The sequence below is a fragment of the Equus quagga genome, chromosome 13 (genome assembly GCF_021613505.1).
Source record: "Equus quagga isolate Etosha38 chromosome 13, UCLA_HA_Equagga_1.0, whole genome shotgun sequence".
Lineage (NCBI taxonomy): Eukaryota > Metazoa > Chordata > Mammalia > Perissodactyla > Equidae > Equus > Equus quagga.
The window spans coordinates 37882927-37896595 of NC_060279.1; the positions used below are offsets into that span (position 1 = coordinate 37882927).

The following is a 13669-nucleotide window of genomic DNA, read 5'->3' on the forward strand; positions in this document are numbered from 1 at the left end:
TCTGGGGATCTGGGCCCGGAAGACTCAGGACTGCTGGTTTGGGGACATTCCTAGGGCCTTCCATTAGGTCTGCCTTGCAGGTGCAAGCCTGGAGGACTCAGCCTCCCCATGGCTCTGGGAAAGTCCTTTCTGCTTTCTAATTTCCATCTAGCCTAGAAAGGGCATGGTTATTTGCTCTCCTTTTTTCTGGTCTTTGCTATATAAGGATCCTAAACAGGGGAATGGGTGAAGAAGGAGGTGAAGGAGTTGCTAGGCAAGAGGGGAAGCCAGAGGAGCAGTGTGGGGGTGGTGTTGGGGGTGAGGAGCCCAAGCAGCTCAGCCAGTGGTGAGGCGGTAGAGCCCAAAATAGTGGCAGAGGCTAAAATTGGCACCTACAAGAGTGCTGAGTTGGGCTTGAAACCTGCAGCCTGGCCCTGCTGCTGAACCCGGGAAAGGAAGCTGCTGGATCTGGGCTGGGCCTCCTCTCTTCCCCTTCTTTGCCCCCCCCCCCCCCCACACCTTTTAGGACCAGAATCAGGCAGGACCCTGCAAACATAGGATGCTCTGTCCCAGGGCTCTCCATGCTTCTGCTTTCACCAGAGAAATGGGAGACCCTGAGAGGCAGAAACGAACTGCAATGTGAGTGATTATAGTTAGAGTGGAGAAGGAATTTTCTCAATAGCAGGAAACTCACCAAGGGTGGAGGTTGGCTCAGGCTGGGGCAAAGAGTCCAGAAAGAAGAATGCTCCATTCCACCCCCTTCTTGTGGAGAGACTGGCCCTACCCCAACTGCCCCCTGACTGGGGGAGACTGGTTTCTGGTCTTTTGGCTCTGGCCTAACTTGCAACAGAGAGAACTGGGATTAGACACAAGGAAGGACTTCCTCAGCTTCTTAGCCTTCAGTAAAGGTGGCAAATTCCTCCCCGCCCCGCCAAGTAGGTGGCAGAGGCGGAGCTGGAGAGGGGGATGGGCAGACTGCGGTCAGGAAGGCCCCAGCGTGGTGGGGGCTTGTGGGAGAATGCGCTCCTCTCCCTGTCTGATTCTTCGACCTCTGGGAATGACTCTTCTCCTTCACGCTTCTAAAGACCAGGCTTTAGTTCCTCTTTGATTTTCCCGTCCTCTCCCCTCCCCTGCCCCCAATCGTAAAAGGGGTCAGTCGGCTCCGGCCTGCTTTGATGGGCCCCCGAAGGCCAGGAAGGAACTGGTGCCGGATTCCCTGGAGAGCTGGGGGCGGACGGAGTCCTCCGGCCTGCGGGTCTTTAAAGACTGAAGTCCCGCGCAGGGGGAGGGGGTGGGGAGGGAAGACCTGGGGTGTGGCGAGGGCGAGGGCGAGGGCGAGCGCGAGGGCGAGCGCGAGGGCAAGGGCTGCGGGCTGGCCCACGGTGGGTTTTAGGAAAAGCGGGGCTAAGAGGCGGGTCTCTGGAGCTAGAGGGCGCCCGGAGGCGCTGGAGGGGAAACAGGCACGGGGGCCCCCTCGACCCGCGCGCCGACCCGGTGCTCGTCCAAGCTGCCCTGCACAGCCCGAGGCGTCCCGTCCCGCGCGCCGGCACCCGCCCTCGCGCCGCCCCGCCTCCCCTTCCTGAGCCGAGGCGGGGGAGGAGACTCGGTTTGAGGAACTGGCGCTGGGTGCCGGGCGAGGGGAGTCAGACTTCCTGTCCCCGAGACCGACGCGTGCGGGGCGGACCCCTCCCCCGCCCTCCCCCCACAATAACTGGACGCCTGGGTCCGCGCCGCGTCCTCCCGGGCTTCCCCCGCAGATTATGTCTCGGATCGAATCTCTCACGCGGGCGCGGATCGACCGGAGCAAAGAGCTGGCGAGCAAGGTGGGCTCTGAGTCCCCTCTCCCTCCGCCCGCGGTCCTCAGGGTGCCCTTCGACCCCCGTCCTCCGCAGCGCACCCCCGGGCTCCACGCCTGCTTTCTGGGCGCCAAGATCGGGCGGAGCGTCCGCTGGGCCGGCGGCGGGACGGGGTGGGTGGGGACTGAGAGTGAGTGGGGAGGGGGCTGGGGAGCAGGAGAAGCGACCCGCGCCTCCTGCTCCGCGCAGATGCTCCGCCGGGATCCCGGGAGAGAGCGGCCCCGGGGTTTGGTCTCCTCCGATCTGACGGGACCGGGTGTTTTGGGCCGCGCGAAAGAAAGTTGCTCCGGTAAGGGATGGCTCGGGAAGGAGGGAGGTGTGCGGACGAGGGTGGGGTCGGCGAAAGCTCGCCCGCACCCCCTCCGCCCGTCTCCCACCGGATTGCGCTCGGCGTCCCCCCACCCAGCGGTCGCTGGCTTGGTCGTTCCCCCTTTGTCCCCGCCATCCGGCGGAGGGGGTGGGAGGGGGTGGTTTCCCGGCTTCCTCCCACCGCCACCACCACCACCACCACCACCCCTCCGAGACAAAAGTCAGCTCCTCCTCTCCTCGCAAATGGACTTTCCAGCTGTGATTCAGTTCTCTCCTCTGGTGGGCGGGTGTCTGGGGTCAAGACGGCTGAGGGACTGCTTACTTCCCCCCAAGCCATCACCCTCAGGTGAAGGTAGCAGAGGTCTTTGTGTAGCTGGGATCCTTTCCTGCATCCTTAGGGGTCCTGAGCACCCCTGTTCCTGGAACACAGGGTCTCCCGTCCCCATCTGCCCCACCAGCTTTCCAAGCTCCTTGTTCTCACAACCTGAAACCCTTAGGCTGACCCACTCGGCACTGTGCCTCCTGTCCCTCCTCCCCCTCCCCCAGCTCTCTTCTCTCTTCATCTTGGGGCCGTTGGCTTACCATTTCAAGAGTCCGGGTGTGCAGTTATCCTTGCCCCCCACCTCCATCGTGACCTCTTGGCCACTCCTTTCCACGTATCCTTTATCCCTGTTTTTGTACCCAGGCCCACTCCCAAACGCCATGACCTCTCCACACCCCAGACCCCAGGAAATGATGAAGCTGACTTGTAGGTGATTAAGTGAGAGCTGGGAAGAAGTACACATGCACACAGCACCTCCCGGCTGCTCAGGGCACCCACACTCTACTCATTATCAGAAGGGCCAGGACCCAGCCCAGGGCTGGTTTAATCTGTGGCTTCCCTCTGACCCCAGTGCCCTTCCCTGGGTGCCCAGCGGGTGCTCATCAGCATCTTCAGACAAGGGAGCAGTCCCCTTAGAGATGATGGAAATCCCTCTCTATGCTTTCCTCCCATCTCCCAGCCTGGCTACCTGTCTGGAGGCTAAGTTGGGAGAAGGTTCCATTCTGGAACTTTTCCTTAAGCGGCTGGGATAAGATTCTGCTAACAGGAAAGCAACTGGAGATTTGAGTAGGGCCTAAGACAAACGGAGGCCAGGGGAGAGGTGGCTGAAGTGTGGTGGAACAGTGGGGTGGCAGACAGGCTCTTCTCAACCCTGCGCCGGGCCAGGCCCCAGCTCTGAAAGTCTGTTTATTTTTCAACCGTTTGAGCTGAGACCCTGGAGTAGAGCCAAGGGGGGCGGAGAGGTTTTTTGAAACCACGGAAATTTGGTTCCACCCTAAAAAGGAAAGCCATGGGGGAGCTGGTGGGGGGCAGACCTGGAGAGCGCATGTAGAGGGGCGTTCCGGGAGGATAGGTACTGGGGTCCTTTCTGCATTATTGGGAGGAGCTAGGGGACCAGATACCTGGTCCCCGTGTCCTGTTTTTGTTTTTTTTTTTTTTGGTATCCAAAAGCTCGGCTCTTTCTATCCTGGGCCTGGTGGTGGTTGAGACTCTGGCTAGGGGTGGGGTGTGGGGGGCTGAATGGGTGGATCTGAGAGGGCAAAGAGGCCACTGGAGGAGGGTAGTTGTCAGTTTGGCTGGTCGGAAGGGGAGGGCCACCTCCGGAAAGCTGTGGTTACAGAAAGGGGGAGTTGGTTCTTAGCCAACAAACCCTGGATCCCCTCTCTCCCCCTCCCCCAAGCACACCAGCTGTCTCCTTTCTTTTTATACCATGGTGGGAAGTAGAGGGGGGCCCCCGCTGGAAATGAGATTATTTGAGGAAGGTGGTCTCCCCTTCCACCTATCTGGGGTGATTGGTCAGAGCTAAGGTCTGCCCCCACAGCCCCCTCCCCGTTCCTCACCTGACTCCCCTGGACCTTGTTATAGAGGAGAAATTTAAGTAGACCCTGCCCCTTTCTCCTTCCCACCCTCCTAGAGTCTTTCTGTGTGGCTCCCCCTCCTCATGCTTCCTTTTTTTCACTCCATTTCTATTCTTCCAGGCTGTCTTCAGTTCTCCACCCCCTCAATTCTCTCCGCTCTACTTCCTACCTCCACAGGCCCCAAACCCCATAGGTCCCCTTTCTCTCTTTAGCTCCCTGTTCTCCCCTCCTCCTTCCCCAAACTCTAACCTTCACTTCTCTCAGAACAAAGGGTCCTTTCCTGCCTAGGAGCAAGCAGAGGCCAGTGATCCAGGGATACTTCTGGAGGCTGGGGGATCCCCTTGGAATCTCTTGGACTCTAGCATTGGCGTGTGGTGGGCAGGTGGAGTGGGGAGAGAGGAGAAGAGACTATTTCTTTGTTCCAAGTAATGGAGAGGTGGCTGGCTTTGTGTGCAGCACTAGGAGTGGAGCCGAAGCCAGAGAGGAGGGCTGGGTGAGCCCAGGAGTGAGCTGAGGGGGCTGGCAGTTTGGGAGGAAAGTTGAGGAATTGGGGGTCTCCCAGAGGCTGAGGCTTTTGAGGGCATAGGAAAAGATTCTAGGGGTCATGGAGGTTAGGGAATGAGCTGAGGGAGAGGGGAGAAGCAAGAACGGGGGAAGGGAGCCAAAAGCTTAGGGAAGTCAGTGAGTGACTTCCCAGGTGTTAGATGGTGCCTAGGGAAGGACCTGCTGGATTTAAAGAGGCTCTCAGCTCAGTCCCTCTAGCTTCCCTGGGACACTGACTTTGGAATCAGGGAGGGGTCAGATCTGAAGGTGTGAATCCCATTAATGCACATGACCTGTATATTGGTGTGTGTGTGTGTGTGTGTGTATGTGTCTGTGTCTGTCTGTCTGTCCCCGGATGATCTGGGTTACTGTTTTGAATGGTGGTCACCACAGTAGGGGCCCTTGCTCTCTACGTGAGGAAGTAGTTCCATTCTTAGCTTCAGTCTGTGGTTTAAAGTATCATCTAGGAGCTTGAGTGAGCACATTGGTCAGGGTTCCTGGAGCTGGTAAGAGAAATGGCAGAGAGGAGCTGGCTGGACCCTTCTGGGTTTGTTTATGGCTCCTTGGGGGAGGGTGGGGGTGGGGCTGCAGGCAGCAGCTGCCCCCCTCCCGCCTCAGCCGGCCTGCCCTGTGCCAGGAGGGCAGGGAGTCCTGGCACAGCTATTGTTCGCCTGCACAAATGCCCGTCTGTTTGCATCACTCCCCCCTCGCTCTCTGCTTGTCTCTCTCTCCTGACCCGACAGGTGTGGCCGGGTGGGGGGCAGGCTGGGGTCCAGGAGGCCTGTATCTCAGGGTCTCTAGTCTGATTTTATTCCCTGTGGCTCTCAGCGCCCCTCTTCTGCTTCCCTAATGTGCCTACCCCCATTGTCCGGCATCTCATCTTCATTCATCAAGCAGGCATTTAATAAGTGCCTTTGTGTGTTCCGCGATGTCTTTTTGTGTTGTGTTTCTGGCTTTGGCGTTAGTGTTTCCGTTTGGCTGCCTTCTCCTCAGCCTCTTGCCTTTCTCTTGGCCCTGGAAGCTCCTAAAGGAGCAGAGCCTGACTGAGACCATCCCAAGCCCTCTTCTCAGTCTTGTGGCTAGGAACCCCCTCTCGCCTTACTTCCCGGCCTGTGGTTCATCCCCCATGACTCAGTGCCCTTTTCAGCCTCTGACTCTGAAGCCATGCTGTCCAGGGGCTGAGCCACAGATGACTCGGATCCCAGTGGAGCCCTCCAGGGGCCTCCTGGTCACCATACAGAGGGCCTAGACAGAGGCCTCATCATCTTGGGGAAGGGGCTGCTGCCAGTTGCAGCTGGAACAGAGGTGGTTCTGAGCTCCACGTGACTCCCTCTAGGTCTGGGTTTGGACATACCCAATGGAGGAGTCAAGGGTGCTGAGAGCTTAGACATTGCTTGGAGAGGCTCTCACTCTCCTAGGTAGGCTTTGGCATTGCCTCGTCCGTGCAAATCACCCTTTTCCTCCTTCCTCGGCCTGCAGGGCATAGTGCAGAGAAGTAGGGAGACTGCCTCTGCCTTTGAGCTTTTGCGCCGCCAGTCACAGTACCCTCTGCCATTCGCCCCGTCCTCCTTTCCCAAAAGTGACCAAGGTCTGGGATGAGAATGGAAGGGAGGTTTGGGTTGGCCTTCTCCTGGCCTCCAGGGGAAACCTCAGGGTCTAAGCTCAAAGGAAGCAGAAGGGGAGAAGAAGCGCTGCGAGCCCTTCAGGTGGAGGGAGAAAAGGAGAAACAAGAGGCCAGGAGACCAAAGGCTCTGAAGCTCTGACAAGGAGTGCCAGGGTCCCTAGAGCAGGGGCGAGGGTGCTGCTGGTCCGCATGTCTTGGTGTCCATCCATCCATCCACCCTTCCTTTCTTCCCTCCTTCCCTCCCTCCTTCCTTCTTTTTTTCCTTTCCAAACCTGTATTGAGTGCCTGTCGTATACCAGCCATTATGCAAGGTGCTTTATTTCCTTCATCCTTGATGTAGCACTGGTGTCCATGAAGGCTGTGTAGCAAGAAAGACTTCCCATGAGGATTTGCGAGAAAGGATGATTCTAGACGCTGGACAGCAGAGGATTGAACCAAGCAGGAAGGGCCTCTGTGTGCTGGGCGTGGGTGTTGTGGATCGTGGAGTAATGGGCCCTTTTCTGGGTGGACAGATCGGGGCATGGAGGTGAAAGGCTGTCCTGCTGGTGGGTGGGTAAGTGGGAGACCGATGTGATTATCTTATGAATACCTTGAAAAGAGTAGGACAAAGAACCAGACAAGCCCATTCTCTCCATCTCTGGAGCAGGCACCCCTGGTGAGCAGGCCCTGTGTCCTTCTATCTTCACCAGCCGAGCCCCGGGGCGGGCACAGGCTGCCTCCAGGACAATAGCGCTAGGCAGTACCAGGGCTACTTGCTGCTGGGCAGTGCCCGTGTTGGGATGTGCTGCTGCTGTGGCTGCTGCCCGCTGCTGGCCCACCTAGAGAGGGGGTCGCTTGGAGAGAGGGTGAGTGTTGGGAGGTAGAGGAGGCTGGGCCCAGAGTGCCTGGGTTGTCTCTGGGGCGTTGATGCCAGAGAGGGAAAGGCCACTAGAGATGCCGTTCTGGCTGCCCAGTCCTCTCCCTTCCGTTGCCACCTCTTTCCCAGGTGCGTGCTCCTGGAGGCCTGAGGCTGGAGGGCAGGGGTAGGTGAGGGGGGAGCTGTGGCAGCATTAGGGCAGATCTGCAGCACTGCCAACTCTGGAGTTGACCCTGATCCAGATATGTTGCTCTTTTTAATATGATATTCACGTTCGTTTGTTTGCTTGCTTTTAATTCAAGCGTAATAAGTGCTCAAACTTGTAATTTGTGTCATGGAGAAGGCTGGGAGGGCAGGAGAGGAGGAGAGAAGGGAGCATGTAGGGCACTGAGAAGAGACACTCGGACTTGGTCTTTGAGGTCCTATGGCGCTGTTATACAGAGGAAGATTTGATCTAAGGAGCTATAATTTGGAGCAAGATAGATGGAGGTTAGACCAAAGGGAGAGTTTTCTAGTGGTCTAGATAGGGAGGTACCAGAATAGAAAAAGGGAGGCCTGGAACATTAGAGGTAAGTCAGCTTCCTTAACCAGGCCCAGCTGGAGGAGGGGAGGGAGAGGCCGGGGGCAGTGGAGGAGAAATGAGGGTGAGAAAGGAAAGGCAGAAGTGGAGGAGTGGAAGAGGGAGACCAGGAGATAGGAAGGAGAGCAGGAGACAGGAAGAGGAGAAGCAGGAGGAGAGGAGAGGAGACGAGAAAAATGGATGATCAGGGTGGAGAATGACCTCAAAACCTCTGGGCTCACTCGTCATCAGTGAGGAGCTTCTCAGGGGAAGCAGGAGAGAGAAGGATCTTGGGCCACCGGGAAGCCCTGAGACCCTAGGGCACGCGGCCCAGTATCTTCTGGGCCCTGTGCTGTTGACTCAGCCCCCACACACTTCCCTTTTCTACCCTACGCAGCAGGCCGGTGCATCTCTTCCCCTCCCCCGCCTCTCAGCTGCTCGTGTGGCTGGAGCTGAGAGTCAGGACTGGGCCACCAAGGCCCAGGCAGAGGGCTCTCCCCTGAGTTCTAATCCACTGTCCCAGGGCCCCAGCCACTGTCCCCAACTTGAGGTTTATACCCTCAGCCTCAGCAATGTGGATCCCGCTCTTTGGTTTCTGAGAAACAGGGAAACTTGGAGGGAGTGGTCTTGTCAGCTCCTATTCCTGCTCTTCAACCTCCAAGAGTGGAGGGAAAATCCGGGCATCTGAGGTGACCACTAAGGAAGGCCCTGGATTAGGAGGGAAGAGTGGTATCCCATCTTGGCACCTTCCCAGGCTTTTGGGGAAGCTCAGGGGCTTGAGGAGGGACAGAAAAGAGGTCAGGGAGAGTGACTTGACCTGCAGAGACCAGGGGGAAGCAGGAGAGGAAAAAGCTGAGGTGGGAAATGCCAGCCTCTGAGGTTTTGAGGTAGGGCACACAGCGTGCCCCATCTCGGCAGAGACCAGAGCAGGAAGAACTGATGTTGCAGCTGGAGGGTGGAGGGTAGATGCCAGGAAGGACTTCCTAGGATGGGAGAGACTAACCGGGTGAGAGGAATAGAGGGAGCTCTCTAAGGTTTTGGGGGAGAGACTCGAGATCAAAACTAGGCTCCTGCTGCCTAGAGGTTAGCAGGGGACATGCTCCCTCCCGCAAAGAGCTCGTGTGACCTTGGCTGAGTGTGTGCGGAAGAGGTAGAGGTTTGGGATCATGACCTCTGGGTTGGGGGTGGCATTATGCCGCTTTCAGCCAATCTAATTAGGGGATCTCCTGCCCCCCACTGTGACTGCCACGGAGACAGCGGCTCCAACACCGGTTGTCATGGTTATAAGAGGAGCTAACTCCCATAGATTTGAAAGCGCTGGTGAGCTGGCACCCTCTGCTTCGCCTGCTCTCCCCTCCTCTCTGCGCATCTTCCCCCGGCACAGAGAGGAGAGTACAGCAGCTCGGGGGCGAGCAGAGCTAGGGCTGGCAGGTGGAGTGAGGACGCGGAGGTCTAGAGCCAGGGAGATGAGTGGCAACAGGAGGCAGCCCAGCCGCCGGGGCCAGGTAGGTCAGGGGCCAGCTAGGCCCCTCTCGGGGCTGGGCTGGTCACTCCTGGACAGCTGCCTCCGACACCCTGAGACAGGCTCTGCTTTAGGAAGTGGTGTCTTTCCGGCAACGCCAGGCGGACATCATTCCCTCACCTCTGCCCTCAACCTGTCTCTCTGGACCCTCAGGAACCCTGGCATCTTCCAGCCTCACTTCCTGTCTCTCTCCCCTTCCACAGACCCGGGAAAAGGAGAAGATGAAGGAAGCCAAGGATGCCCGCTATACCAATGGGCACCTCTTCACCACCATCTCCGTTTCGGGCATGACCATGTGCTATGCCTGTAACAAGAGCATCACAGCCAAGGAAGCCCTCATCTGCCCAAGTAAGTTGTTTGGACCCTGAATGTCTCTCTGACTCGGTGCCCACTGACCCTAACCTTTCCATCTGTCCTTTTTGCCCTGGATCCATAAGGGTCACTCTCTTCTCGGAGCCCCAGCAAGGCCCAAATACCAGCGCCAGATGCTTGAGCCTTTTCTCCCTTTGCTCACACCTAGGAGTGGTGGCGGTCCGAATATGGCATAAGGAGGACTAGCTGGGAATGTGGGGGAGGGGAGGCAGGGATGGCTCCCCTTGCAGCTGTCGTCCACTGGGCATCCCCCAGCTCCCTGAACAGCTGCTGAGGGTCAGGGGAACTGATTGGAGAAGGAGCAGGAATGTTGCGGGGGGGCGGGGGGGAGGGCCGGGAGGGAAAGATAGGGGAGCTGGGTGGGAAGCTGCCGGCCTTGCAGCTGGTTCTGCCTGTCTTCCTGGGCAGAACTGGACATTTGGGACTTCAGGGTCCCCCTGCCCTTCGCTTTCTGTTGACTGGGTGGAGGCTGAAATCTCTAAATCCCTGCACTTTGAAGCAGAGTATGGGATTAGCACCCTCCATCTCCAGTTTTAGTCTGACTGATCCACAGTGAGAAAGAGAGACCACAGCAGGAACATGTGTGTTGGGGGACAGGGCTTAGATCTCCTGACCTTCATCCACATCGAGGGTAGCCCTGTTTTTAGGAAGTACAAGCAAGGAATTCTTCAGGATGCCCAGACAGAGGGCTCCTGTCGTGTCCCATCTCCCTCCCCACTGCCCACAATTTATGGCAAAGAGCTGCTTCTGCCTAGAGCAAGACCACTGTGACCTGCTAATGAATAGTGGGACAAAAGCCGTAGCCTCTAAATCCCTATGGAACTTGGGGCAGGCACCCCCAGAAAGAACCAGTGGGGCCTCCCTACTTTCTCACTGCTCAACTTAGAGTTTTGAGGATGAGGAGGGAACCCCAATCTAGATCCCTCTAGAGACCTGACAGAATTCCCAATCTGGAAGCTTGTTGCCAGGGGAACTGGGGAGGCGGGCAGCAAGCACTATTTTGAGAGCAGGTGGAAAGCGGAGGTTCGATCCAGAGACACTGGGTGCTGGGGGTAGAAGGGAGCTTCAGAGGGGTGGGGGCAGCTGCAGCCCCCACTTCTGTCTGCCCCTCTGCCCCACCCTGCTCGCCTTGTATTTGTGGAAGTGAGTGTGGTGCTGGGTATTGTCTGAAGGACTTAGCAGAGTTTCCGGTGTTGTTGGACGGCAGAGGGGAAGCTGGAGAGGGCCAAGGGCTGAGGGCATGTTGGGGAAAGGGTCAGCCAGTGGTCTCTGAGCCTAGGCTTGGCTCCTCCTCCTCTCCTCTCCTCTCCTCTCCTCTTTTCTCCTACCCCATGGCAAGGTGGGGTGGGTGATGGGAGAGCAGCATATGGAGTGTGGGAGCTGTGGCTTCGCCTTAGTTGGGGAACAGCCCTCCCCAGGCCTGGAAGGAAGGAGGCAGACTGACTGGAGTGGTAGCAAGTGTTGCTGAGGCCTGCAGAAGGCAGGCGGGCAGGCTTGGGAGGGCAGGGCAGGGCAGGGCCTGTCCCCACTCTACCACTGGACCCATCAGCCTTCGCTGATGTTCAGGCCCAGCCAGAGTTCATGAGCATATGTGTGGTTCAACGGAAAGAGCACAGCCTTTGGATTCAGGCACACCTGCGTTTAAATCCTAGTTCTACCATTAGCTGTATGACCTCTGGCAGACGATTTAACCTCTCCAGGAGACAGGGTCCTCATCTGTAAAATGAGGATAATTGAATCTACCTCAAAGACTTGTTAGGATCGAGTAAATGTGGAACAGTGACTAGATGCTCAGGGGATGTTAATTCCCCCCTCTCTGCCCCTAGCCCCCATCCCAGCTGCTCCTGTGCCGTCTTCTGTTCCGTGGGCGTCCTCTCTTCCATCTGTCATTCTCAACCACCTTTGTGCTTCTTGAGCTCATCTCTGGCAGCCAGTAACCCCTTCTTCCCTCTAGTCCACCTCGCAGGTCATCTTTGAGTCAGGATTGCCCACCCCTCCTGATTGCTCAGTTCCTGTCGACACCTATACCCCCTCACTTCATTTCCTGCTTGAAGGAAGGGGGAGGCGGGAGGAGAGGGTCTGGAGTGCGGTGATGGTCAAGAAGTCTGGGAAGGGGGGAGAGTCTCTGAGACTGTGTGGCCAGGGGGAGATGGGTGTCTGCATGTGGGTGTGTCCCCTCCTGTACCACCCGGCCCTCCCTTTACCCTCTCTACCCCACCCTCCCAGCCTGCAATGTGACTATCCACAACCGCTGTAAAGACACCCTCGCCAACTGTACCAAGGTCAAGCAGAAGGTGAGATGGCAGGGAGGGCAGAGGGCTGGGGGAGAGGGTAGTGAGTGTGTGGTACCCACATGGCTTTTCCATTCATTCCTTACCCTGTGTTCCTCAACCCCTCTCCTCACCATGGGGCAGCCCAGACCCTCAGCCCCAAGCCTCAGGCCCCGAGGGGGCCAGGCCTATCGCTGCAGACAGATCCCTCCAGCACTGGGCTCAGCTACCCTGATGCCCTTGGCCACCGTAGCAGCTTTCTCCCAAGGGGCCAGCGGCCCAGCTCCTGCCCCATGCCTGTGGGGGCGACCCTTGTGTGACAGCTATTCTTGGTATTTCTTTCTTGCTCTCTGCCTCACAGCAACAGAAAGCTGCCCTGCTGAAGAACAACACTGCCTTGCAGTCTGTTTCACTTCGCAGTAAGAGTGAGTAGTGAGGGCGTGCAGAAGCCCCCTAGGACCCTCGACCCAGGCCTCTCAGCCCTTGGCTCTGCTGCCCCCCTGAGGTCATTCCTGGGCACAGCACTTTCTTCCCCTCACTTGGAAGCAGTTGGAGGGGCCATAAAGGATCTCCAGACTCCCGGGCTTAGGGGCAGGACAGGAGAATTCAAATGGGGATGAGGGCTTGGATGGCCAGTCATCTGAGCCTGGTCACATCCTGTATTACTATTATCGATTATTTACACCGTACTTGGGAGTGTTGGCGGCAGCTGTCAAGTATTAGTTCAGACAGCTTTGGTGTAACAGAAGGAGCATGGTACTTAGTAAAAAAGGCCAGATTCTGAGTCCCTGCTCAGCCACTAGCTGAGTCACCCCAGACAAATCTCTTAACCTTTCTGAGCTTCAGGTTGCTCAGAGGCTTATTGCGGGAAGAGAGGAGATAAGGAAAGCCCTTTGTAAACATTGAAAGTATTTCAGGATATAAGGTGGCATTGCTGTTATCACCTTTCTTTGACAAGAGGCTGCTAAGGGTGGGGTGGAAGAGGAGGCCTCACTTCTGGTTGAGAAGCCTGGCAGGCCTGAATCTTGGGACGCCACCAGTTTGATGTCTGCCTGCTCCATATCCCCCACAGCCACCACCCGGGAGCGGCCCAGCTCTGCCATCTATCCCTCCGACAGCTTCAGGCAGTCCCTGCTTGGCTCCCGCCGTGGCCGCTCCTCCTTGTCTTTAGCCAAGAGTGTTTCCACCACCAACATTGCTGGGTGAGCCTCTACTTGGGGAAGGGAGAGCCAGGTAGACAGAGAGTGTGGCAGTGGAGCCCGGGGGGGCTGAGAGGTCCTTCCCATCCCTGAGTTCAGAATTATAGACAGATAGGTAAGGAGAATTTGGGGTGACTGCCTCTCAGATCCTGGCCTCAGTTCCCCAGCCGGGAAGGGATCTGTTGCCTGAGTTGAGTGATGCAGCCAGCCTCCACTTCCCTCAGACACTTCAATGATGAGTCTCCCCTGGGGCTGCGCCGGATTCTGTCCCAGTCCACAGACTCCCTCAACATGCGGAACCGAACCCTGTCGGTGGAGTCCCTCATCGACGAAGGTGACCGTGCCTGGGCCTGGGGGACACCTGGGGCTGAGGGGCTGGCGGGAGCAGGCCTGCGAACGGTCCGGTGGGAAGGGATCTAGAGAAGGGCCCGGGACCTGGGGAAGAGGATTTGGCTTTGAGTTGTTTCCCCCATGGATGTCTAGGTGCAGAGGTCATCTACAACGAACTGATGAGTGACTTTGAGATGGATGAGAAGGACTTTGCAGCTGATTCCTGGAGCCTTGCTGTGGACAGCAGCTTCTTGCAGCAGCATAAAAAGGAAGTGATGAAGCAGCAGGATGTCATCTACGGTGAGCCAAGAAGACTACCTCTAGACTCCTGTTTCTTCACTAGATCCTGTG

General features: G+C 57.5%; 1 protein-coding gene across 8 annotated transcripts in view; it reads left to right on the plus strand.

The window, feature by feature from the left end:
• Nucleotides 1-13669, plus strand: part of ARHGEF2 (Rho/Rac guanine nucleotide exchange factor 2) — a 48907-nt gene that overhangs the window by 22403 nt on the left and 12835 nt on the right. For 6 of the 8 annotated variants that reach the window (XM_046682602.1, XM_046682600.1, XM_046682601.1 and 3 more), the window contains 6 exons: nt 9351-9495; nt 11746-11813; nt 12151-12214; nt 12862-12991; nt 13213-13322; nt 13472-13618. In XM_046682602.1, coding sequence (XP_046538558.1) covers nt 9351-9495; nt 11746-11813; nt 12151-12214; nt 12862-12991; nt 13213-13322; nt 13472-13618 — 664 coding nt within the window. Of the gene's footprint in view, nt 1-1351; nt 1803-1998; nt 2125-9350; nt 9496-11745; nt 11814-12150; nt 12215-12861; nt 12992-13212; nt 13323-13471; nt 13619-13669 lie in introns of those variants that run through there. The other 2 variants (XM_046682606.1, XM_046682608.1) reach the window with 2 other exon arrangements.